This window comes from Encephalitozoon intestinalis (assembly GCF_000146465.1).
Source record: "Encephalitozoon intestinalis ATCC 50506 chromosome IX sequence".
Taxonomy (NCBI): Eukaryota; Fungi; Microsporidia; family Unikaryonidae; genus Encephalitozoon; species Encephalitozoon intestinalis.
Window position 1 is genome coordinate 105661 of NC_014423.1, and position 22579 is coordinate 128239.

The window sequence follows — 22579 nt, forward strand, 5'->3', positions numbered from 1 at the left end:
TCGAGCCAATACACTATCCTCCTTACAAACAGACTTAGAACAAATCCTTTAATATTTAGATCTCGACAGCTGTCTTGCAGAAGAGAATATCCTTGACCCATCCAACACGAGGGAAGTAGCATCCCCGAAGCTCGAAGCAGGGCTTGTCGGAAAGATCCCCAGCTATGTCGTATGTGCTTCTAAACACCCCCCTAAGCTTCTGGGGATCGTTCCACCCAACAATTCTACTCCAGATTATCTCCGACTTGTCTGTTCTCCCTCCATAAATGGCTCTTACATACACAAATACCTGCTTGAGGTTGAAGTGAAATTGGCTCGAGAGGTCGATGCTCGGCTCAAAAAGAACCACCTGTGTTCTTCCATAGGCCTTGTACTCTCTTATTCGCAGGTCAGACACAGGCGGCGCCTTCGTTACAAAGAACGAAAATAGAAACACAGACAAAAGAAGAATGACTGTGGGGTTGAATGTAAACGATACCAATGCGCTGAGTCTCTTACCTGCTGTTTTCATGGGGTAAATAAAATAATTCAAAAAAGCTGAGCCTGGGCCTTCCATAGACGGCCTTATTGGGAAATACAGGTCTCGGCACTCCTAGATTAATCAATACATTTATTGACTGGGAAACAATTTATCCGAAGATTTTGGAATCTGTAATTAATTTCCTATCTGGGGATATGATATATAGCTCAACACCAGCCACAAAATGTACTTGATAGGAACATTCCAGTTACTAACTATCTTGATCCTTGAAGGTCTTTGTGATTCTTGGTCTTTGCTACTATTGTCCTTCTTCAAATCCTTGGAGACCGACCGGGAGTTTTGGAACCATATCTGTATTGTTCTCGGAGACATGTTCAGTAAAATAGCTAGATTTTGCCTTGTATCATGCGGGGGATAGGGAGTGATTTCAAAGACTTGCTTCAAAACATAGACTTGAACCCGTGTCTTGTACTTGTAGCCCGAAAGACCAAGGTAACTCTTATCCGATAGTCTTCGGAGCTTTATAAGTCCAAGTATTGCCTCACCTTCCATCATCCATCTTGAGTCCTTCATCTGAGCAAATCCCTGTCTTTCGTTCATTTTATCTGATGATTTGTTCAGATAAATTAAATCGAAGGTTTTCAACGGGTTAATTACTCTGCATTGTACGGAATACAATTCCTGCCCATTTCTAATCATAATTCTGTCTTGAATTTAATTATCCTTTCCTCTCCTGCATAAAACCGCTCTAGCTAAATACAGGACCTCCATGGCCACCGGCTACTTCCACCCAAGGCCTTCCAAGGCTTTATGTGTCTGAAAACACAATAACAAAGGTAATTGTGTCCAAGATGTATTTGATTTTTAAGTCCATCCCCAATGAAAGAGCTTGTGTCCAAACTTCTGAATCTCGAGCTTCTTACAGAGATAGAAGTCGAGAATATCTGCAACAAAGTGTCTGAAATCCTCATCTGCGAGCCAAATATCCCAAACAAAAAGTCTCCAGTTATTGTCTGTGGAGACATCCACGGCCAGTTCTTTGATCTGGTGAGTTTGTTCAGGATCGACGGAGTTCCCTCGAAAAAAAGATATGTCTTCCTAGGAGATTATGTGGATAGAGGGAGAAACTCCCTTGAATGCATATTGTTTCTCTTTCTTCTGAAGATCTTGTACCCAGAGAATGTCACTCTCATAAGAGGAAATCATGAGCAGTCTACCATAAACAGGGTCTACGGATTCTACGAAGAGATCATGGAGAAGTATGGGACGCCAAGAATATGGAGGATGATCAACGAAGTGTTTAATCTTATGTGTATTGGATGTCTGATCGATGGAAGGATACTGTGTGTGCATGGAGGGATATCACCCAAGATCACGTCACTGAACCAAATAAAAAGGCTTGACAGACTGCTTCCCATTAGGGAGGAAAGTGAGTTTGCAGACATCCTATGGGGAGATCCTTACGATGGAAAGGGCTTTCAACCTAGTCCTCGAGGAAGTGGATATCTTTACGGGGAGGACGTGGTAATAAGATTTCTTGAACTGAATGGGCTTACAAGCATTGTAAGATCACACCAACTGGTCATAGAGGGGTACAAGTTCCATTTTCCTGGGAGAAACGTGATTACTGTGTGGAGTGCTCCGAATTACATGGGAAAGTGTGGTAATCCTGCAAGTATCCTGAGGATCAACGAGACACTGGACATTTCCGATAAGGATTTCTGCATATTCAAGGCCACACCGCAGAGAAAGGAGTTTCTCACAAAGCTAGAGGGGCTTGACTTATAGTAGATTGGAGGATTTCTTTATTCGCTTCATCCCATGGATGTTTAGTAGGCTCAAGAGTCCGGAGGAGGAGCGGGGAGTCGATGTTCTTAAAGGATATGCAGTGAGGACCTCCAAGCATGAAATAAAAAGGTTTCTCCGCTCCATGGAGTACAGGAGACTTCCTCGGCATCTGAAGAGAATCAAGACATGGAACGAGGATTTGCTTGTACTTGTTGATATTGTTGAGGAGTGTGATCCGATAGACTCTGTTGCCAATCTGGTTGAAGAAATGGTCAAAGAAGGGTTTGGATCTAAGCTTTCGGGGCGTAGACAAGAGTCTCTGATTGAGACAGTAAGCATTCCAAAGTATCAGCCGCTAACCGACTCCCAATACGTCGAAAGTGCAAAGCTCTGGCCGTGCATTAGATCGTGCAGATTTGAGGAAGAACTAGATGATGATTATATTGGAAGCATGGTAAGAGTTCTGAAGACAAAAAGAAGTATGGCGATTTGTACAGGGGCCTGCATCATAGCAGATGGGAAACAAGAGCTATCGATTCATGAGGACACCGACAATGTCCTAGGACATTCGATACTGAAAGCCGTTGAAGAGGTCAGTAAGGCCCAGATTCTCTATCTGTGCACTGGGTTTGATGCATTTATACTCAAGGAGCCCTGTTTGTCGTGTTCGATGGCACTTGTGCACGGAAGAATTAAGAGGGTCTTCTGCCTCAAAAGGGATCCTGAAGGTCCTTTCTCGAGAATTAAGATTAACTACAACAAGAACTTGAATCACAGATATCCTGTTTATTTTATGGATGAAACATGTGCAGATTGCCCAATGTAACAACAGAATTATAATAAAAGTTTAGCTTTTCCTGTTGAAGCCTTTGCTTGGAGAAAAGACAAGGACATATATAATATTGAAGAGTTTAATGGACTTCGGCGACTGTTTCTGCCTTCTTTGCTCCGTAGAATGCCTTCTTCTCTGCACTTGTCTGGAACCGCCCATGTCCTATCTTCGACGATGTGTCGACAAACTTGATCACAAGCTCCTCGCTCGGCCTCTGCTGTGTAAGACTCTTTCGAAGCGTCACAACCCTCTTCCGTGGCCCGACAACCGCCCCCTTCACCATGATGAAGTCGTTCTTCACTTCTCCATAGTGAGGGAATCCTCCCATCGGCGAAATCGCCTTCTCGGTTAGGTCAAACTCAGTCTTGATCTTGGTGCTTCCATTTCCAATCATGTACACCCTCTTGTTCTTCTCTGTTCTTCTATGGAACCCCATCTGCCCTGCTCGTGCAACAGAGTACATCACACGGCTCGGATGCCATGCTCCAATGCATGCAACCTTTCGGATCCCCTTTCGAGACTTGCGCGGCTGCTTTCGTACTCCAAACCTCTTCACTGTTCCTTGGAATCCCTTTCCCTTCGTCACCCCAATCACATCGATGTTCTCATTCTCTCCAAACACCTCTGCAATCTGGATCTCCTTCTCAAGCCTCTCCAGAGCCCACTCAACCTTCTCGCAGATGCTTCCTCCATTCAACTGTATCTCCGCGATGTGTGCTTTCTTCAGCCCAAGTGTCTTCACCATCTCCGGCTGTGTCTGAACAAGTACTCGCACACACTCTGCCCTCTTCTTGATCTCTTCAACCCGGGACTCCGTCACTTCTCCTCGGCAGAACTGGGCCGCCGCCTCCTTCTCCATGTACTTGTTACCAAACATCCTGCGGAGAACTCCATCGTTCACATAGGATACCGTGACAATCGGGAGTCTGTGCAGTCCAGTCACAGTCCTCTCATATCCCACAATCCCATACACAACCATCGGCGGTGCTTCAACCACAGTCACTGCATCCATCACCTCCCTAGAAAGTTGCTTGTTCTTTGCAACCTGGGTCTTAGTCCTTATCACATGTGTCATCCCTGCCTTGTACCCCATAAATCCAGTCAGATGCACAGGCTGGGAGATATCGTCAGCCGGAAACGCCCCTACAGACGGCCTGATTGTCTTCGATCTTTTCCTTGGGCAGAACTGCAAAGATCCATGTCTCGGTGCGTTGAACTTCCTGCAGCTCATTTGGCAAGGGCACAAATTTTTCCATTAACCGATCTTCTCTCGAAAAGTATCAAACAATGCTAACAACAGGCCCAAGGGCACAATTGAGTGTACTCCCAACCACTTGATGGATAGAATTTCCTACCCTACCGATGAGTTTCCATCCGGAGTACAAGGAGTATTTTAAACAAGGATCAACAGCAAAAATATACAATGGAGTGTTTGAGGATGCAGGATTCTACGACGAGGTAGACATAAAGGAGTTCAAGTACAACAAGGAGAACAAGACATTCTATTATCCATGTCCTTGCGGGGACAACTTCGAGATATCTCTGGAAGATCTAAAGAATGGAGAGATTGCAGCTAGATGTCCTTCTTGTTCCCTTATCATTTGCACGGTGTACGAAGCAGAGGATCTTAAGATGTATCTCTAGTATCTATGACACAAGGAGATGCCCTGGAAAAAAGACCCCCGACCTCAACATCCCACACCCCAAGACTTAAACCTATTGCTAAGTAAACCCAAAATGGCGAAGAAACAGCAAGAGACCAAGCAAAAGTCCATCAGAGACATTCGGAAGGAGCTAGAAGAAAAGGCATTTGGGCTGAAGAACAAGAAGCAGAAGGCGGCGATTCTAAAGCAAATTGAAAGTCTTAATCTTAAGGAACAGCTTGAGAAGAAGGAAAAGATGAAGAAGGAAGAGAAGAATGTGCCTGTGAAGCAGGTGATTCCGGTGGGCGTGGATCCCAAGACGATTCAATGCGTCAATTTTCTAAACAAGATTTGCCCGGATGGCGATGCATGTAAGTTTGCACATAAAGAAGTCAAGAAGGTTGAAAAGCCAAAAGAGGAAAATGCATCCGAAGGCCCCAAGCGCATATGCCAGTTCCTTATTGATGCTTTGAATTCTGGGGAATATGGAGACAACTGGAAATGCCCGTTTCCAAAATGTGTTGACATCCATAGGCTTGTGGAAATCAAGGAAAATGCACAGGTGGAGCTGAGTCTTGAAGAATACATAGAACTGTCCAGGCAGTCTCTTCCGGAGAAGCTTACTCCACTAACCGAGGAAACATTCAAGCAATGGAAGCTCAGGAAGCAGAAGGAGGAGAAAGAGCATGCCAGAAAGGTCAAGGCCATAGCAACAGGGATGAAGGGAATAGAGCTGTTTGAAGCAAGGAGAGAGCTATTCAAGGATGACGAGGAGGCCGAGGACTTGGACTACACAGAAAGATGTTATTCGGAGTCTGAGGACGAGGAGGACCATTCCAAATAAATACTTTATTCTTATTATTCTTCTTTGCATGGCAAAAAGTCGTCTTCGCAGCATCCATACTCTTCTATATCGAATCCCCATTTCCTAAGGGAGAATGCTCTGAAAATTTCAACTGGATGTATGTTGTATTGTGTGTGCAATATCGATATGCACTCGGAGACACAGTCTTTCCATCTTTCTATCACGCTTTCCAAGTCCCCATGTGTTTCTCGGAATTGCTTCATCATCCTCAACTTCCTATTGGTGTCTTTCTGAATAAACAACGGATCCTTGAACTGATCGGAATATCTTCTTTTTCTTACCGCCTCCTGCTTCTTTCCCTTGAGCTTATAGAACACTCTTCCATCCACATGTAGCTCCCGATAGTCTTCTAAGTGCTCTGGCTTGTCAGTGGTGTACATCGGGGGAAGATGATTACAGAGATATTTTCTTGAATTCCAAGGATTTAGCTCTGTTTTGCCAGATGGCCAATGCTCTTGTTCTCTGGGAAGGACCCATTGATGAGTTCTCCCGCCAATATCAAAATGTTTTTATGGGCTGGAGGAAGCCTGAGAGGATGATGAAAAGGGTATTTCAGGACATCACAAATGTCAGTAGAAAGAACATCAAGCTGACAATCCACCGGTCATCACACAGAAGAAAACTGGTCAAATGGCTGTACGAGGTGATGGACGACTTCGGATACTCCCAGGTCACATTCTCAACAGCAGTTTTCATCCTGGACAGATACACAGAAGTAAGAGGACTTGACCTTGGGAAGTACCAGCTGGTGGGGATCTCATCACTCTTCCTCAGTGCAAAGATAGAAGAGAAGAGGTGTAAGGAAATAGATGACTATGTTCATGTCACAGACAACACATACTCTAGAAGAGAGATCCTAGACAAGGAGATCGAGATTCTGGAGGTGTTTGGGTTCAATCTGATGTTCAGGCTCCCTCACTCCTTTCTTAAGGAGAAGTATCTTGAGAAGATGTCCAGCGAATACACTGTGAAGCAATGCCAGGAAATATTCTTTTGTGCATTTTCGTATGTAATAGAGAAGAACATCTGTGGATCCAGTATGTATTGGATATACCTGGAAGGAATCAAGGAGGCTGAGAAGGTGCTTTCGGGGCATAAGGCAAGCGAAGACTTCAGGTTCTATCTGGAGAACAACAGAAGGATTAAAAACATATTTATGTAGACTTATAAGATAAGGTTGATCCTATAAAAAAACATCTTTGAACAATTCACTCTCCTCCGTAGGCTTACTTTTTTTTGCAGCATCCATGTCTTTCTCAACCTCCTCGAGAACACATCTTTCCAACTCCCCAAGCTCTTCCTCAGAACGGAACTCAAGAAGACGTTTCCTTATGTCTTCCATGCAGTCGTTCTTCCTTTCTCTATCCACTTCTTCTTTGCTTCTGTATGTTTCCTTCGAATCAACTGTAGAATGTGTGCAAAGTCTGTATGTATCGATTTGCACAATAATAGGCCCTTTCTCAGCCGAGTGTTTCCTTGCATATCCAAGTACTGATATCAGCCCAAATATATTGTTGTGTGGAACTCGAATTCCCGGAATGCGTCCTCCTCGAAGATAGAAGTTTGTGTCTGCGCTTACACTTTCTGCAGGAGTCCACATTCCATATCTGTTGTTTTCGCACACAAAAACTATAGGAAGCTTCCAAACCATTGCCATGTTGAAGCTCTCCCACGCCTGGCCTTGGTTTGCAGCACCGTCCCCATAAAAGACATAGGAAACCTTCCCCTTCTGACTTTTGCTCCCAAGTACTCTCTCTTTGTATTTAATTGCATATGCTATACCCACTCCAAGAGGAATCTGTGCCCCAACAATTCCATGTCCTCCAAAGAAGTGACTGTTGTACAGATGCATGGATCCTCCCTTACCTTTGGAAACTCCCCCCTGCCTTCCAAGGACCTCTTGCATTATCTCACGAGTTCTACAACCAGAAACATATGCAATTCCATGGCATCGGTATGAAGACACAACTATGTCATCATCCATCATATACTCAAGAGCAGTGTATATCCCTTCCTGCCCAATCGAAAGGTGGCAGAATCCCCTAATATTTTCTTTTTTGTACTCTATGTCCATTAGTTTGTCTACAAATCGAATCTTCATCATCTGCTTGTAAATGTATATCATCTCCTCTATTTTGAGCTTGTGTACCATATCTATTTCCTCCTTCCGGACTTCATGAACCCTGATGGTCGCAAGGATTTCCTGAACATTACACTGTATATACTTCTCCTTCTCCATTCCTCCATAATTCTGAGATGAGTTCAAACTTTTCTTGTGACAATGTTTTGTCTGATGTCATTGAGATGGCAACTAGGCCCCCAACAAATGGCCAGTCAAAGAATCCTAAGTGCAGTTGATTCGATCAATAATCTTCTAAAGGCCCTGCCATTCAGGCCGTCTGTTAGAAGATGCCACGATTCATTTGTTCCGAAAGAAATGGTTGGGCTTCTAAGAAAGAGAGCATTGGAAAGTACTCTTCCTATCCTTAAGGAAATCATAGACGGCATTAAGCTTGGACAGAAGAAGGAGGATATCATAGATGACCGAGAAATATGTAGCAGAAGAGAATTTGCAACAGGGCAGCTCCGGCACCTGAGACTTTCCATGGAAAGTGAATTTGAAGAGGGCAGAATCAACAAGATCAAGGATCTTCTCAACGAAATCGAATATTATGAAAAAATAGGAGTGAAGCCTATCAAGAAAATAAATGTTGGAAAGGAGATGACCTTGAAGATTTTCCAAATGCTGTCCTGCAGTGGAGAAGCACCAATGGATCCCTACATCGGAGAATACCTAGGGAGGAGGATCTGTTTTTTCCATGAGTCCCCTTCGGAAATCGAAATTTCGTCTCTGAGGACAATGTTAAGGTTTCTTCAGGAGAGTGGAGGGGAGACAGCTGGAAGGAGAGGAGAGGATCAGGCTTACGAGGATCTGGAATAAAGTTTAATATAGTCTTTCTTTTCGAATAGGCTTAGGATACAAAGCTCTAACTTGTTTAGCCAGCCCCGTTGACCACCACACGCTTGTTTCTTAGAGATGCTGTGTTCATTCCCACCCTTGTCTTCTCGACAAAGTTGGGTCTCTTTGGTGGTGGTGTCTCTATGTTGATTGAGGTGGCAATTCTTATGAGTATGAGGTTGAGCAGGTTCAAGCATAGCGACGGAATGGCTATGGTGATGTAGTAGTATTTGATCATTGAGATGTTCTTCATGATTATTCTAGTGCATGTCATCTGGTTGGTGCACTCCATGAAATACAGGATTATGTTTCTGACAGATGCATTGTTGTAGAGTCTTCCTAACTGCCTGGAAACATCGGACTGGTAGCCTATCCTAACATAAAGAAGCATTGTTATCAACATAAAAAGTAAAAGCACGCCGGTCAAAAGATACAGTTTCATGTACAGCCTGGTCTTACTATTGATTCCGCAGCTTGCAAACAATCCCAGAGTTATGTTTGCCATCGAGGTACTTCTGAATATTGTAGTCACCCCTCTGATCCCCATTCTGAGATGCTCAGACTCCATCCGTACAAACATCAGATGAGGAATGAGGAAGAATGGTAGTGGGATGTTGATTACAATCAGTAGGACGGACACAAGTTGGCTGAGAGACCTCACGTTCTTGAATGCCGTGGTTGTCATTGAATGTCAGGCCTCGTTGATTTTTAAGGCCAGGTTCTTCCAATCGGAGCTTTATGCTTTAAGGGGTCACCTTCGATTCGGCCTGGTAATAAAGGAGAATATGCTTTATCTGCTGTGTTCTTTAAGTTCTCTTCTCAAGCCCAACACATGCCCTGAAGCCCAAAATAGATGCCTTCCAGTCCTTAAGCCCAATATTACGCTATCTCAAGGCCAACCCCATAGTAGGAAATGTCTCTGGTTTTTCTTTATGCTTTGAGTGTTGCAGCAAAGAACTATGCCATCTTAATGAATTCGTCACGGGGATTCCACAACTACAGACATATGGCAAATGTATATATTTTCTACAATGTCCTAAAAGAGAACGGGTTCAAGGACGACCAAATCCTGATCATCTCGTACGAGAATCAAATCGAAGACATCCGAAATGTAGACCGGGGTGGAGTTTACATCGATGAGGATCAGAGGATTCCCTACTCTGCATTCACACCAAGCAGCAATGCTCTTGCAGATCTTCTTAATGCGCTTGAGGGAAGGAATATCAAGCTGAAGGATGCAGATGAGTCCTCTAATGTCTTTATATATCTCAATGGGCATGGAAACGAGACATTCCTGAAGTTTGGAAACATTCACTTTATGACTAAAGATGACTTGATGGCAAGGATATTGAAGTTGGCTGAAAGAGTCAACAAGATTCTGCTTGTGCTCGACACGTGCCAGGCCGAAGCTTTAATTGATAGAGAGATTCTGCCTAGTAATGTATTTATAGTGGCCACGAGCAAGACGGGGCAGCCGGCCATTTCCTCATTTAGCTCATCACTTATATGTGCAAATGTTTCCGATAACTTCCCGTACTTTTTCTTCAAGAGATTTGGAAAGGGGATTGACAGGAAGATCAGACTTCCCGATCTATTTTCCGAAATTGCCAAAGAGCCTCTTGGATCGGAGCTTGTGTTTGACGAGGAAAAAGACTTCAGGTTTGAGGACTTCTTTGTGCAAAACAACAGTGCAGAGCTTCTTCCCTTCAAGGAAAGATGAATGTGTTCGATTAAAGAATGTAACTTTGTAAGGCTTTTTGAGTTAAAGTATCGGTCCCCTGATGGAAGAAGAAGGAAACATCTCTGCTTCTAGAGGGAGACCTGACAAGGATAGATGGGACGAGTATAGCATCCTCAACGACAGTTCTTACAAAGGAGGAGTGACGGATAAAGGAAACTCTCTTGAATGGAAGTCATTTGAAAAAGAAGAATGTGTCTTCTCGGAAGAGTTGCCAGAAAAGATAGAGGGTTTGCAGGAAGAGGAGGGATCTAGGGAGAAGAAAAAAGACTGGGATGGAGAGATCAGGAAGGGGAATGATAATCCCATAAGGCCAAGGAAATATGTTGCAAGTAATACCGAGTATGATAGGGGAGAAAAAGGAAGCCCAACTTCGGAGGAAGCCAAAAAGGAGATCCTCTTGGAGAATCTGGGGGTTCATCAAAACATTTCAAAGCAGAGATATGAAGAGCATATAAGGAAGTTAAGGGCGGCAAGCGATAAGTACACGGGGGAAGGAGAAGAAGTAGAGGATTTGGTAGGGGCTCGGAAAGCACAGACAGAAAAAGAAGAGAATATGAGAAGGGCCCTCAAGATACAAGAGAACGATCTTTGGATCAAGGACCAAGAGATTGTCTTACTTCGAGAAAAGGTGGCAAGACTTGAAATGAAGATGGAAATTGAAGGGAAGGAGTATATAGAGAAGTGTATCCAAAGGGGAGAGGCAGCCGTGAAGATTCTAGAGGAAGAAATGAAGAAGGAACGAAGGGAGCTTCTGGAGAGGATTGGGCAGGAGACAGAAAAATCAAGGGTGCTATCCCGGAGGGTCGAGGGTCTTAAGAAGATCATCAACGAGCTGGTTCGCAAGATAAAAAGAATGAAGCAGAGATCGGAGGGGTGAGAAGATGGAATGAAGAGATAGAGGAGGATGGATAACCCCAAATGTTTGAATCGGAATACTTCAAGAATCTTCTGAATGAAACTACGGCGTTGATAGCCAACAAAGTGGAGGAGGGAAACAACAGAGAAGAGATGGAGGCCCGGATCGAGAGCAACGTGGCAACATTGAAGTATCTTGCAAGGGAAATAACAGACAGAGATCTGCAAAGCAAAACACTGAAGAGAATAGACATGCTGTGTCTCGAGCCCGAGGAGTTTGAAATGAGTGATGTTAGAAACAGGACAGTGGGAGCTAGAGGTAGTGAGCATTCGGACAGAATGGAAAGAGATATCCTCAAGTACACAAAAAGACTACGTGGGAAGGTCAAGGAATTTATGGAAAGCGTTGATATGGACAGTAGGGTGCTGGAAGAGGTGACCGACAAAATGTCCAAGAATCTGGCAGGGACATCTTCTACACTGAAGTCCTTGAAGATAGAGGGATGTAGGATTCCAATTCTGGGCCTTCTTACCTCTGTTACAGCAGTCTTTGTTGTGATGTACTTTGTCATAAGATTTCTGTAGAAGATAATGTTTAATGGAAGTCTGCTACTAAATTTGTTGTTTTATATGTCGTCTTGGAAGTCTTCTTTACTTCTTCTTCGCTCCAGGAATATCTCTTTTCCTGTTTTCCCTGTCCTCGGCTTTTCTGCTCTGGGAGTTCCCTTCTTCCAGTTCATAAAGTCCTCCTCGGTTATCTTCTGCTTATCGTCTATGTTGTAGCTGATTGATATTCTCTTTACATCACTCACTATGTTGCTTCCTTCCAGCTTCCTGACAACTATTCTAACCATATCGAAGATCATAGGTGTCGAGATGTACTTCTTTGTCTCCTCTCTTACTTCTGCTAATATGTTGTCTTCCACATCCGATGACATCTCTGGAATGGTGTTGGGGTAGCCTTCTGAGCATCGGAACTCAAAGGAGTTCCCCTCAGCAGATATCTTGTAGACATGCTCTGTGTCCCTTGTGTAGTGTTCCAAATCGCCTCCAAAAATATATCTCAAAGCATCGCACTCATCCATGGGGTATTCCCATCGAGCCTTCTTCTCCAGACACTGATATTTAGTCTGTCTGTCTTTTCTATCTAATAAAGTGTTTTTATTAAACTCTATAGCTGTTCTCGCCAAGCATATTCTATTTATAGAAACCAATTCTTTATATAATCTAAGCCGTTGTTTGTACAGATGGAAAACACAAGATGGATAAAAGCTGAAATTAAAAATGTAAACGATGGCTCTGTAGCCAGAGAAGTCTTGGCCAACGAGACAAATTCCTTTGTCAGAGAACTCAATCACTATGAAAAAAATCTTAAGGATATTCTTGAAGAACTAGAGAATCAAAACATAACTAACAAGGAAGAAGGAATTTCGTCCGTTAAGAAAGCCTTGGAGGTGTTAGAAACTCTTGAAAAAGATGTCAGCTCAGCAGTTCCTGAAGAGACATCTATTTGGACGAAAGACTTTTTCAAAGCTGTTGATAGACTAAGAGATAGTTGTAATCTATCACTCAAGTCACTTGAGGAGGCTCTTGAAAAATTTCTGGCCTATATTGATAATAACTCGGATCTAAAGGGAGATCTTTTGCAGAAGGCCAAGCTCATTCCCCTTCTGTGTGCATCTAGCAAGCTTAAAGAATTTTCTTCGGGTATAAGGAAGTCGGGGACCAATGCCTTTACGTGGTTTTTTAAGTTTGTTAGAAGGATTCCCGTCGAGAATTTCAAGAAGAACATTAACTCGAGCTTAAATGGCCTAAAGGAAAAGATTTGCCGTGTATCTGGATCCCAAAGAGCAACAGGGAAGCAAGAAATCCGGGAGGCACAGAAGATTGTGGATTCTTTTTTACGCGATGTAACCGAACTTCAGGATGAATATGAGAAAACTCTTGGCCTTCTTATAAGATCGGAGATATCCTTTTCAGATGCATTTGAGACTATGCAGGGAAAGATAAGTAACTTTGATGGCCACATGAGTGATCTGGAAAAGAAGATTAAAGACATCGAAACAGCTTTCCAACCCATCCTTCTTTCCAAGGAATCCCACGAAAGATCGTTGCCTGAAGATAGTTTTCTTAAGAACATATATCTTGTGTTGATAATTGTGTTATGCATACAGGGTGTTCTCTGGTACACAGACAATGAAAAGTCTTCTGCTGGAACTGTGTGGAACATGGTAGTGTACTCTGTGGCAGTTGTGGGGACGATTCTGTACATGGCCTGGGTGTGGGGATTTGGCGGAAGGAGATGGACTAGTGCTGCGAGCATGGTACCTATGATGGTTGGGCTTCTGAATTTGGGGAAGAGGGTGAGCTGTGAGTACGGGATGGAGATGGCAGGGCTTGGGTTTGTAATGGTTTGTATGGAGAGTCTTGCAAGACACGGGATGTCATCATGGGAGATTTTGGCAGGATTGATCGGAAATGGAATTGTAGTGATGGGATGGGTCAGTTGGGCTACAATGAGGGATAGATATGGAGAGAGGATGAGCCAGTGGATGTGTGGGGGACTTATTGTGTTTGGAATTCTCATGGCTGTGATGATGTATATGAAGGAAGGGAGAAATGTGGAAAGGAGCACTGGAAGTTATATGGTGTTTATTATGACAGTGGTTGTTGGAACAGCTGTGTCTTATGCATGTGGAAAGGATTACAGACAACTTGCATCTAAGAGAATGTCTCTGAAATCTTGAATGCAAGATGTCAAATCTTTAAAGTAATCAAAAACACAAAACAGAAAACCTCTAAAAGCTAGCTATCCTTTTTTTCTTGGATGTTTAGTAGTCTAGGTGTATTGGGCAATTGCATCAAGGATGAACCAAACGGACACCAACTTCCAATCACTTCATGGAATACTATATTTCCAAAAAAGGCACATTCCTCAGTGAACCTGTTAAGTTTTTTTCTAATCATCTTTTTAACCCGTTGTATAAACCAGGGACTCTAGGAAACCCTTATGATTAGCATTTTATTCCTTGGCCATGCAGAAGCCGCAACGGGTATCCCTTCAGATCTCTGGGATTCAGTAAACTACTATAGCCTCCTTTTGCCAAAGAGGCCTGAAGTGGCCTTGATCTTGTTTGTTGCGGGCCTCTTTGTGAATTTTCTGGGGATTCGTGCAAAAAGATGCTCTCTGTCTATGATCTCGTTCCCTTTACTTCGTCTGAGCATTGGAAGCATAATGAATGTGCTAAAGGAAATAGTTATAGATAAATATGGAAGCATATCCGAGGCTCCCCAGATGGTTAGGAATGGGCTTGAGATACTAAAGAAGGTGGACGAGAACAGATTCTTCATGATCTTTCTGTCTGTTGTTCTTGGGCTTGTGATGGTTTTCTTTGCCAAGGCTGTAATATACATCTTGATGGTATATCTTGCATTCCATCTGTGGGGAATACTGGAATCATCTGCCCAGGGGACAATGGAAGGGAAACTGTATTACATTTACCAAACAATAATGTTATGCATTGGGATCTTGGTTCTGGTTCTTGTAAAGCCAATCACCTTCTTAATCTACATCCTCATCTTCTCTGTGTTTGGATCTCTCTTCATCATAGTCGGAGCCAATTTTGGATCTGGATTGAACCTCCATCTAAATCAATACATCGATATGCTTCGAAAAGGAGACTTCTATCAAGATCTGGTTGAGAATAAGATCTCTGTAGGATATATCTCCCTCGTGACGATGGGGACTATTTGCCAGATACTTCTTAGGAAGAAGCCCACGGCGAAGGCAAACTAAATGCCTCTGGGAAAGGAATTCATTTCTATATTAAAAGTTTTGGTATAATTTAATTGCCTTCCTCAGCACGGTGGATAAAAGCATCCAAAAAGAATTGCATATGCTATTCCAAATCCAAAGTAGAACCTGAACAGAACTTTTTTCCAGAGTCCGTTATTCATTGTGTAGTATTTTTCTGCCAGAATCCAATATATTAGAGGATTGAACGAGACAAATCTAAAGTACATGTTCCAATGAATCAAGAATACTGTGATAAGAGTTTGAGCCAGAAGGACAACCGCACACATGTCTGTGTTGAAGTGCTGAAGGATGCCAATGGCCTTGGAACTCCCTGCACATCTTTTGTTCCAGTACTCTCTGAGAATAAACAAAGAAATCAGGATGAATGGAAGCCCAACCAATACATTGGGGATGTTCTTGTATGTGAAGAATCGGAATAGTCCTTGTTCCCACAGGGTCCTCTGTATGAAAGAATAAGGAATGAAGATTTTGTAGGTATTGTTAGCTCTGTTGATCATAAGCAGGGTGTAGTATTGAAATGCAGCAAGTGGAAGTAGAAATACAGCGATTTTTGTGAATGTATATCTACTTAAAGGACACATGAGAAATGGAGCAAATAAAACCGCATTCGATCTGCACAGGCCGCACAAAGACAAAAACAACACTCCGCGAACAGTGTCTCTGTTTTCTATGAAATACATTCCCAAGAGAAAGAGAAGCATGAACAAGGATTCCGAATACATGGCTGTGTACACTATAGATGCCGGGTTGAAAATGAAGAGGATACAGCTCATCGCTGCTATTTTGTTTCCGTACCTTTTTTGGGTGATCCTGTAGAGCAATGCAGAACTAAAGACAAAGGCTGTACACGAGACAAGAACTCCCACTGTGTATGGATCTAGTGGAAGAACCTTGTGGATACAGCGGGATAGATACGGAAGAAGGGGAAAGAATGCAGCCTCATGGGTTTTCCTGTATCCTCTCTCCATGATCTCTAGGAAGTGAATGGAGTCCCACGAAAGGAGAAATTTCATACATGAGTTGCTGGGAATAAGTTCTGTGGATTTGTCAAAGCGAGGAAGAAGGAGATATGCAACATATGAGATACCTATGTAGAAGGCACGAGAGGCTGCTGCCAACCTGATTACTCCTTGAATGTTCGTGGCGAATGGCATTCCAATAGGGGAGCATCTTGGAATTTGTTTATCTCAACTTGTAAATTTTACAAGGTTACACACCCCATGTTTGTTTTTCTTCTCCACCTGCTCGGATGTTTGTGCAGCGAACATGTCTTTATACAAGAGGCGTCGCTACTGTCGCCATATGTAGATGAGATTGGCAGGTTCCTCAACTGGAAGACATTTGGGGAGCAAGTAATAAAGGTCCATGGAAAGGATATGTTTGTACAGTTAGGATACTCGTCTCCAAATAGCTCTGGGGCTGTTGTGGCATCTCACCCCATAGGTTCTGAGAGGTTTGGGATGGATCTGATTATTGAGGTGGACTCTGGACAGAAAGGGGACACCAACGAGGGAATGGCCATATGGATATCTGATGAGGAAACGTTTAAGGAGGGGCCTTGTTTTGGGAGGTCATGTAGTTTCAAAGGCCTTTTGGTTGTCATAAAGCCCTCTGGAAAGTCTTATGTTGGGGTGAAGGCTGGTGATGTTATGATCAACACCAGTAATATGGCCAAGAATTTTGACAAGGTTGAATACAGAGACTTTTCCTCTGGAGAGAAATTCGTTCTTAGAATTGAGCAAAAGGATTATGAGCTGTCTATATATATAGGAGAGGGGGAAGACTTCTCTCTTGTGCATTCTTACAGATACAATCTTGTAAAGGAAGGAGACCTTCTTGGGGTTTCTGCATCAACGGACAGATCGTCGACTTCATTCAGGTTGATTGGAATTGAAAGTTACCATCTAAAGAACATGGAGGGCAAGGGATATGCAAAGGAAGATGTACACAGCGGTGGAAGACTTATTTGGTTTATCCTTGCAGTTGTAGTTTCAATAACCGCATACTACCTCTACAACATCCAAGTAAAAAAGGATAATTAACTTCTAGTCCTTCTATTCTATAGTCTTTAAGCTGTACTTAATCATCCAACACCCCGAATTTGGAACTTCGGAAATATTCTCCCAACCGGTGCCAAATAGAACAAGAGGTCTTTCTACAAGGAGAGGTGGCAGTCCAGTGGAGGATCTCCTCGAAAACTACTTCTAGTTGGGTAGATTCGAGAGTAGCCATTGTTGGCTTGATCCCACCAGACAAAGGGGCAGGGTAGATCCTATTTCGTGTGGGCCCTTTGGATGGAAGGGCCTGGAGAGCAGCGGAGGGCATGTGTTCTCCGGCAATAGAGGGCCCTGGTGAATTCATCGAGTTCCTGAAGCCCCTGATGATTGAAAGTCCTGCAATAAAAAAGTTTATTGTTAATTACTTTATTGAACACAGCCAAGAGAACATTGATGATATAGCAGCCAGGATCGACGGATGTCTTCGGAAGAGGTTTGTGGAGAACGAGGTGGTGTCTGTTGTAAGGTCTGGGGAGTGGGGAAGGATTTCTCGAGTGGCTGGAGACAGGTATGTTGTAAGCATCCTGTCTCTAGATGGAGGGCGAGAGGAAAGGCTCCACTTTTCGGAGCTTGCAAGGAAGGACATGGCGGGGCGGACGGAGGTCAAGGGATATCTGCTTGGGATAACAATGGAAACTCCTTTTGGACGGGTGCTGAAGGAGAATGCATTCCGAAGCATAAGAGACTCTGGGGAAGTGATGAAATGCAAGGTTCCACAGAGCCAGTGCTATGAAGGGAGTTTTGTGTCTCGGAGGGGTGTTGGGGGGACGGAGAGAAGGAAATGGAAGACGGAGAAGGAAGGGCAAGGCTCGAGAGAGAAGAACGAGGAAAGGGAGACAGAGGGCAGTAGGGCGAAGCGGGCCTCCGTGCGAAAGGAGGGGACGAAGGAGACGAGTGTGAGTTCGATCCTCTTGGTGGGGCCTTCGCAGGCTCTGGAGATCCCGGGGCTTAGGAAGGAAGATATCGAGCTAGTGATGAAGATCTTTGGAGTGGTAGCAAACTTCGGGGGGTTTTTTGGGATCCAAGAGATTGATGTTTTGTCGCTAGGGAGGGCTATTGTTGATCCTTGGTATGAGGATGATACGATATGCAAGATCCATTTGAAGCTGATCTCTGGACTTCGGACAGAAATGGATTCTGTGGGGATGGAGGAGTTTGTGGAGAACAGCAAGGCATGCATTGAATGGGCCAAGGAGCAAGGAAGGGAGGAGGATTTGGCTGGAGATGGGGGGGAGATGGAGGAGTGTCTTGAACAGTCTCTGGGCTGTGGGGAAGAGGGCTGGAAGAAAGACCTAAGGAAGCTTATTGAGAGTATTTGCGATGATGGGGACACAGACATTTTTGGTATTGTGAGGAGCATCTCTGGAAGGAGCAGGGCTCTTGGGAGGGGAGAGATAAGAAAGAGGCTTGTTGTGATTGAGCTGCTGATGAACATGTTCTTTACAACAGAACAGTTCCGAGAGATTATATGGGAGAAGATGGAGGAGTCGAAGGATCTTGAGAAGAAGAAGAGGGAGCTCCAGACAAGGCTTAAGAGGAGTGTGGGATGGGATGGAGAGAGCAAGGAGGCAGGAGAAGGCTCTCGAGCCGAGATGGAGAAGGAGCTTGGGGACACAAGAGAGAAGATATTCCAGCTTCCTGTGAATACTGGGGTTGGAACTGTGGATGGGGTTGGGCTTCTTCATCTTGGGAGGAAGATCTATGCAGCCTGGGAAGGAGACTACTATTTGGTGGGGAGAGACAGGCTGGCAGATCTATGTAAGAAATATAAGGCAAAGAACAAAGAGGAGAGACATGTGCTGGAAAGCATAGGACAGAACATAGAAGGGTTGAAAGGCCATCTTTGACTGTCTGTTTGTTTATGATGTATTGGAAGGGGTTTTATCTGTGAGTAAACAACCAATACAAATGGAAAGGCAGAGATTTACAAACCTGCTGAAGGATGGAGAGAGAGGGATTCCTCCGGAGTACAGCATGAGCTTGGGGAAACACTCTGTGACTGTGCGGAACCTAAAGAAAAAGTATCTTATAAACAAGATTACATTGCTAGACATCTACAACTACTACAGAACCCCGTTATCGGTATACACATCACAGAAGATCAGGAACATGTTCGTAACGGCATCTCTGTGTCTTACTGTGTATCTGGCATCGAACATAGATTCAATCAGAAGCAACAAGATTCCGAGGCTTGGAGTAAACTTCTCGTCTGCAGCCCTGGTTATTGGCGGGGTGTTTGTTGGCAGGGAGGCGATTTCGTATGCGATCAACTTCAGGAAGATGGTGTCTATATTCTACATGTACAGATACATTCTGGAGAGAGACATGGAGGAGATCCGGTTCAAGGATGTTGTGTCGGGGATGATCAAGCTGGAAAGAGAGGTGCACAACAGAGACCTGGAGGAGAAGGATGTGCGGGACATTGTGAACCATAACAGGCTACTCCTTCTGTTGATGATGAGGAAGTTTCCTTCGATATTCCGGCCGGCATGTTCCAGGTTCCTGCTGCACATCCTCCATGGCTACATCCACAGAATAGAAGAGGGCCCTGTGGAAGAGCTGGGAGACGAGATCCGGGTGGTTTCGATTGGAATCTTCATATTGTCCCCGGCGATTTCGATCTTCTTTATTCTGTACTACATTGCAAAGATCATAGAAAAGTCCCAGAGCAATATGTTCTATGTGTTCAAGAAGTCCCACAGGCCGTGGTTCAAGTACATGATGGCCAAAAGAAACGAGTATCCACACGAAACACACAGGAAGATACAGAAGGGAGCTGGATATCTAAACGGATTTTTTCTTTCAAGAAAGAGAGACTGCATCCCAAGGGTCTGCTCTGGGATCTCGTTTCTTCTGAGCTGTCTTGTGTTTCTGGTTGGATATCTTATTCTGAGCATCTTGGTTGCATCCAAGCCAAACCTGAGCCAGAGCCTTTCCCAGGATATAACTGTCTTTGGGAGGACAACAAACATAGTGTATCTCTCGTACCTCATGGGGGGAATATCCTGCTGCCTGAGATGTCTCAGCATCGAGTATGGGGTTTCGAACCGTCGAAAGATGTTTGCCAAGTGGTGTGTGCTGATGGAGCAGACGGAGGTGCTGAAGTACTGTGGAAGGCGGGGATCCCTTGAGGCGATTATGTCGAAGATCTTTGTTCCGCGTATATATTTATTTCTTGTAGAGATAGTGTCTCCATTTATTGTTCCTTTCCAGTTGGAAGGAATGAGAAGGAGGTTGGAGAGGATCCGGCAGGAGTTTGAATCTGTGGGGGAGGGGGAGTACGACAGGCGGGTCTCGATCCTTGATCTATGACGGGAGGAAACACGGCATGGATCATATTCACAGATTGATTTCTTTGTGGGGTTCCAGAACACCCAGGTCTCGGAGCTTGTCGCTCACCACAGATGCCTTGACAACATACTTACTTCCAAATCTTCTTACAAGCTCTCCGAGATCTTTACAGCGAAGAAGCTCTTTTTCAAGTTCCCCCAAAAGCTCTTCGGGAAATACTTCGCGCTCTACTAGTGGAAGAGAAATCCAGGAGGAGCAGAATGACGGAAATATAGTAAACTTACAGGAAGGAAATCCAAGACATGGCTTCCGACATGTTCTAGATGGCTCCATCCTTTCCGAATCCAACTCTATCCATTCACAACTACTTTCTTCCTCCGAAGATTCCTCTTCTGTGCTTTCAATAACTTCTGCATCCTCGCAATCTTCCCAATCAGAATCTTCCTCGTAGTCTAAAACTTGTGGAAGCCTTGTAAGGCTGTTTTTCACATAATGTTTCTGTCCTCCAAATCCATAGAGAGGTGGCCTAAGCTGGTTGGAAAATTTGATGAAGGATAATCTTCTTGGATCTTGAATGTCTTTTCTTATGCGTATTGTGGAACTGAGAGGACTCGAAGGCATGCTGACTGCTGTCTCCTTGTCGAAGCATATTGGGGAAAATAGTCCAAGCATATCCGCCGAAGGCTTCTTTATGCCTTCTACCTGAATAAATCTCAGCATACCAGAAGTGTTTGCTTCTTCTTTTTCTGTATCTCTCTCCAAGCCAGAAATCCCTTTATCTTTAGCTTTTTTCTTTCTCGCTCTCTTCAATAGGCTTCGAACACCTTTAGAGATTCCATCAAGGCTCTTAAGAAAGTATATATTTCCCTCTCCACTTACTTCCACATCGAAATTGGACTCAACAGCCTTCTTCAGACTATTTACTCTGTCTTTTCTCCTCTTCGACGTTTTTTTATACGAATATAGGATTTTGTCCATCCAATAGTAGTCCACCTTCTGCTTCCCTTCTACTAGGAGAGCTATAAGATCTAGAGGAACCTCTTCTTCTCGTCCTCTCTTCCACTCATGCAGAATCTTTAGCACTTCCGGATGGAATAAAACATCCGTAATCATAAAAAGGATAAGAATAAAACAATATAAAGATATTGGGAAGATACAATGGCAATATGTTCTTTCTACCAAATACTTCCCATCATACCCACAGTTTCATGGGGATTATATGAAGGATACCCTGGCTCTTCCCCTTCTTTAGACAAGAATAAGCATCCAACTAAAAGCCCCTCTTCAAGTTCCGGCCCCTTTAAAGCCAAACCGCCAAGGATGTTTTTACTAAACAGTTGTCCACTATTCTTATGATTCCCCTTCTAATTGGCCAATTATAGTGAGGACTCCCACATACGCTCCAATAGCAGTGCCCTTAATGAATCATATCAACCGTATCCGAGATATACTCATCAACCTTGATTCACAAAGCTCTCTTCATGAAGAAACAGTTGCAGAATGTGCATTGGTATATTATTATAATGCTGTAAGTAAGTTTCTGAATGGAATCCTCTTCTATGAGGAGAAGTTAAATGAAGTCTTGGAGTCTTTGAACAACAAGCTCAATTCACAGAGTGAAAAGGGAATTAACGCGGTCAAAGAAACTCTGGACACACTTCGTAGGCTTAAGGAGACAATACAACCTAAAATCGAATGTCCTTTTAACCAACTTTCTCATCCTCCAGAACTAACAAATATTGAAATCCTCGAGTACAACTTCAAAACTTTTGAAGAGTACTTCAAAGCAATCGATAGAATGGTTTCTTCGGAAGGACAGATTCCATTTGAAGAGTTCAAGGATGCACTCAGGAATGTCTTGCCATATGTCGATTATCCACTGACCCACAGTACAGGATCCCATTCTATTGTTCTCAAAAACGTATTTCTTCAACTCTTGGGGGAGTATAATGTCTCTGCTGTATTTGAAAATACCTGTCTCAATAAGTATTATGAAAACTTAAGAATAATAGGAAGAAAAGTTCTCCAGAAGCATTTTGAATCTCTCATAAAAAGTCTTGTCTCAGAAAACTGGAAAAACGAAATAGAAAAGGAACTAAGTGCTTTGGAAAGGGAGGTATCCCTGGCGTATAAACATCAAAGGAAAAGAATAGAACAAGGAATCCAAGATGCTCGAGCTGTCTTAAACTCCCTTTCTCAGGATGTAACCGAACTTCAGGATGAATATGAGAGAATTTTTGGCCTTCTTAT

The 22579-nt window shown here is 43.6% G+C and overlaps 24 protein-coding genes across 24 annotated transcripts; 15 read left to right on the forward strand and 9 right to left on the reverse strand.

Moving 5' to 3' along the window:
• Nucleotides 1-55: 55 nt before the first annotated feature.
• Nucleotides 56-511, reverse strand: Eint_090930 (uncharacterized protein; the record flags this gene model as incomplete). The annotated part of the gene is made up of 1 exon (XM_003073536.1): nt 56-511. One exon carries the CDS (start codon nt 509-511, stop codon nt 56-58), a length of 456 nt encoding a protein of 151 aa, XP_003073582.1.
• A 144-nt stretch (nt 512-655) lies between these two features.
• Eint_090940 (Homeodomain-containing transcription factor) lies at nt 656-1054 on the reverse strand (the record flags this gene model as incomplete). The annotated part of the gene is made up of 1 exon (XM_003073537.1): nt 656-1054. The coding sequence occupies one exon, from the start codon at nt 1052-1054 to the stop codon at nt 656-658; it is 399 nt and encodes a 132-aa protein (XP_003073583.1).
• A 306-nt stretch (nt 1055-1360) lies between these two features.
• Nucleotides 1361-2269, forward strand: Eint_090950 (serine/threonine protein phosphatase 2A; the record flags this gene model as incomplete). The annotated part of the gene is made up of 1 exon (XM_003073538.1): nt 1361-2269. One exon carries the CDS (start codon nt 1361-1363, stop codon nt 2267-2269), a length of 909 nt encoding a protein of 302 aa, XP_003073584.1.
• A 37-nt stretch (nt 2270-2306) lies between these two features.
• Nucleotides 2307-3095, forward strand: Eint_090960 (uncharacterized protein; the record flags this gene model as incomplete). Its single annotated transcript, XM_003073539.1, has 1 exon — nt 2307-3095. The coding sequence occupies one exon, from the start codon at nt 2307-2309 to the stop codon at nt 3093-3095; it is 789 nt and encodes a 262-aa protein (XP_003073585.1).
• An 85-nt stretch (nt 3096-3180) lies between these two features.
• Eint_090970 (60S ribosomal protein L3) lies at nt 3181-4332 on the reverse strand (the record flags this gene model as incomplete). The annotated part of the gene is made up of 1 exon (XM_003073540.1): nt 3181-4332. One exon carries the CDS (start codon nt 4330-4332, stop codon nt 3181-3183), a length of 1152 nt encoding a protein of 383 aa, XP_003073586.1.
• A 131-nt stretch (nt 4333-4463) lies between these two features.
• Nucleotides 4464-4745, forward strand: Eint_090980 (uncharacterized protein; the record flags this gene model as incomplete). The annotated part of the gene is made up of 1 exon (XM_003073541.1): nt 4464-4745. The coding sequence occupies one exon, from the start codon at nt 4464-4466 to the stop codon at nt 4743-4745; it is 282 nt and encodes a 93-aa protein (XP_003073587.1).
• A 93-nt stretch (nt 4746-4838) lies between these two features.
• Eint_090990 (CCCH-type zinc finger-containing protein) lies at nt 4839-5588 on the forward strand (the record flags this gene model as incomplete). Its single annotated transcript, XM_003073542.1, has 1 exon — nt 4839-5588. One exon carries the CDS (start codon nt 4839-4841, stop codon nt 5586-5588), a length of 750 nt encoding a protein of 249 aa, XP_003073588.1.
• A 14-nt stretch (nt 5589-5602) lies between these two features.
• Nucleotides 5603-5989, reverse strand: Eint_091000 (uncharacterized protein; the record flags this gene model as incomplete). Its single annotated transcript, XM_003073543.1, has 1 exon — nt 5603-5989. The coding sequence occupies one exon, from the start codon at nt 5987-5989 to the stop codon at nt 5603-5605; it is 387 nt and encodes a 128-aa protein (XP_003073589.1).
• A 131-nt stretch (nt 5990-6120) lies between these two features.
• On the forward strand, nt 6121-6771 carry Eint_091010 (G2/mitotic specific cyclin 1; the record flags this gene model as incomplete). Its single annotated transcript, XM_003073544.1, has 1 exon — nt 6121-6771. One exon carries the CDS (start codon nt 6121-6123, stop codon nt 6769-6771), a length of 651 nt encoding a protein of 216 aa, XP_003073590.1.
• A 21-nt stretch (nt 6772-6792) lies between these two features.
• Nucleotides 6793-7848, reverse strand: Eint_091020 (pyruvate dehydrogenase E1 component subunit alpha; the record flags this gene model as incomplete). The annotated part of the gene is made up of 1 exon (XM_003073545.1): nt 6793-7848. One exon carries the CDS (start codon nt 7846-7848, stop codon nt 6793-6795), a length of 1056 nt encoding a protein of 351 aa, XP_003073591.1.
• An 87-nt stretch (nt 7849-7935) lies between these two features.
• On the forward strand, nt 7936-8550 carry Eint_091030 (uncharacterized protein; the record flags this gene model as incomplete). Its single annotated transcript, XM_003073546.2, has 1 exon — nt 7936-8550. The coding sequence occupies one exon, from the start codon at nt 7936-7938 to the stop codon at nt 8548-8550; it is 615 nt and encodes a 204-aa protein (XP_003073592.2).
• A 55-nt stretch (nt 8551-8605) lies between these two features.
• Eint_091040 (uncharacterized protein) lies at nt 8606-9253 on the reverse strand (the record flags this gene model as incomplete). Its single annotated transcript, XM_003073547.1, has 1 exon — nt 8606-9253. The coding sequence occupies one exon, from the start codon at nt 9251-9253 to the stop codon at nt 8606-8608; it is 648 nt and encodes a 215-aa protein (XP_003073593.1).
• A 228-nt stretch (nt 9254-9481) lies between these two features.
• Nucleotides 9482-10288, forward strand: Eint_091050 (glycosylphosphatidylinositol transamidase subunit Gpi8; the record flags this gene model as incomplete). Its single annotated transcript, XM_003073548.1, has 1 exon — nt 9482-10288. One exon carries the CDS (start codon nt 9482-9484, stop codon nt 10286-10288), a length of 807 nt encoding a protein of 268 aa, XP_003073594.1.
• A 61-nt stretch (nt 10289-10349) lies between these two features.
• On the forward strand, nt 10350-11186 carry Eint_091060 (uncharacterized protein; the record flags this gene model as incomplete). The annotated part of the gene is made up of 1 exon (XM_003073549.1): nt 10350-11186. The coding sequence occupies one exon, from the start codon at nt 10350-10352 to the stop codon at nt 11184-11186; it is 837 nt and encodes a 278-aa protein (XP_003073595.1).
• A 41-nt stretch (nt 11187-11227) lies between these two features.
• Nucleotides 11228-11749, forward strand: Eint_091070 (uncharacterized protein; the record flags this gene model as incomplete). Its single annotated transcript, XM_003073550.1, has 1 exon — nt 11228-11749. One exon carries the CDS (start codon nt 11228-11230, stop codon nt 11747-11749), a length of 522 nt encoding a protein of 173 aa, XP_003073596.1.
• A 41-nt stretch (nt 11750-11790) lies between these two features.
• Eint_091080 (uncharacterized protein) lies at nt 11791-12249 on the reverse strand (the record flags this gene model as incomplete). The annotated part of the gene is made up of 1 exon (XM_003073551.1): nt 11791-12249. The coding sequence occupies one exon, from the start codon at nt 12247-12249 to the stop codon at nt 11791-11793; it is 459 nt and encodes a 152-aa protein (XP_003073597.1).
• Nucleotides 12250-12411: 162 nt separating this feature from the next.
• Nucleotides 12412-13911, forward strand: Eint_091090 (uncharacterized protein; the record flags this gene model as incomplete). Its single annotated transcript, XM_003073552.1, has 1 exon — nt 12412-13911. One exon carries the CDS (start codon nt 12412-12414, stop codon nt 13909-13911), a length of 1500 nt encoding a protein of 499 aa, XP_003073598.1.
• A 263-nt stretch (nt 13912-14174) lies between these two features.
• On the forward strand, nt 14175-14960 carry Eint_091100 (uncharacterized protein; the record flags this gene model as incomplete). Its single annotated transcript, XM_003073553.1, has 1 exon — nt 14175-14960. One exon carries the CDS (start codon nt 14175-14177, stop codon nt 14958-14960), a length of 786 nt encoding a protein of 261 aa, XP_003073599.1.
• Nucleotides 14961-15022: 62 nt separating this feature from the next.
• Nucleotides 15023-16135, reverse strand: Eint_091110 (putative integral membrane protein; the record flags this gene model as incomplete). Its single annotated transcript, XM_003073554.1, has 1 exon — nt 15023-16135. One exon carries the CDS (start codon nt 16133-16135, stop codon nt 15023-15025), a length of 1113 nt encoding a protein of 370 aa, XP_003073600.1.
• Nucleotides 16136-16201: 66 nt separating this feature from the next.
• On the forward strand, nt 16202-17023 carry Eint_091120 (uncharacterized protein; the record flags this gene model as incomplete). The annotated part of the gene is made up of 1 exon (XM_003073555.1): nt 16202-17023. The coding sequence occupies one exon, from the start codon at nt 16202-16204 to the stop codon at nt 17021-17023; it is 822 nt and encodes a 273-aa protein (XP_003073601.1).
• Nucleotides 17024-17361: 338 nt separating this feature from the next.
• Eint_091130 (uncharacterized protein) lies at nt 17362-18885 on the forward strand (the record flags this gene model as incomplete). The annotated part of the gene is made up of 1 exon (XM_003073556.2): nt 17362-18885. One exon carries the CDS (start codon nt 17362-17364, stop codon nt 18883-18885), a length of 1524 nt encoding a protein of 507 aa, XP_003073602.2.
• A 262-nt stretch (nt 18886-19147) lies between these two features.
• Nucleotides 19148-20350, forward strand: Eint_091140 (uncharacterized protein; the record flags this gene model as incomplete). Its single annotated transcript, XM_003073557.1, has 1 exon — nt 19148-20350. One exon carries the CDS (start codon nt 19148-19150, stop codon nt 20348-20350), a length of 1203 nt encoding a protein of 400 aa, XP_003073603.1.
• Nucleotides 20351-20377: 27 nt separating this feature from the next.
• Nucleotides 20378-21442, reverse strand: Eint_091150 (uncharacterized protein; the record flags this gene model as incomplete). Its single annotated transcript, XM_003073558.1, has 1 exon — nt 20378-21442. One exon carries the CDS (start codon nt 21440-21442, stop codon nt 20378-20380), a length of 1065 nt encoding a protein of 354 aa, XP_003073604.1.
• Nucleotides 21443-21749: 307 nt separating this feature from the next.
• On the forward strand, nt 21750-22579 carry Eint_091160 (uncharacterized protein; the record flags this gene model as incomplete). The annotated part of the gene is made up of 1 exon (XM_003073559.1): nt 21750-22579. A coding segment is annotated over one exon (830 nt), but the record flags the coding sequence as incomplete, so codon positions are not given.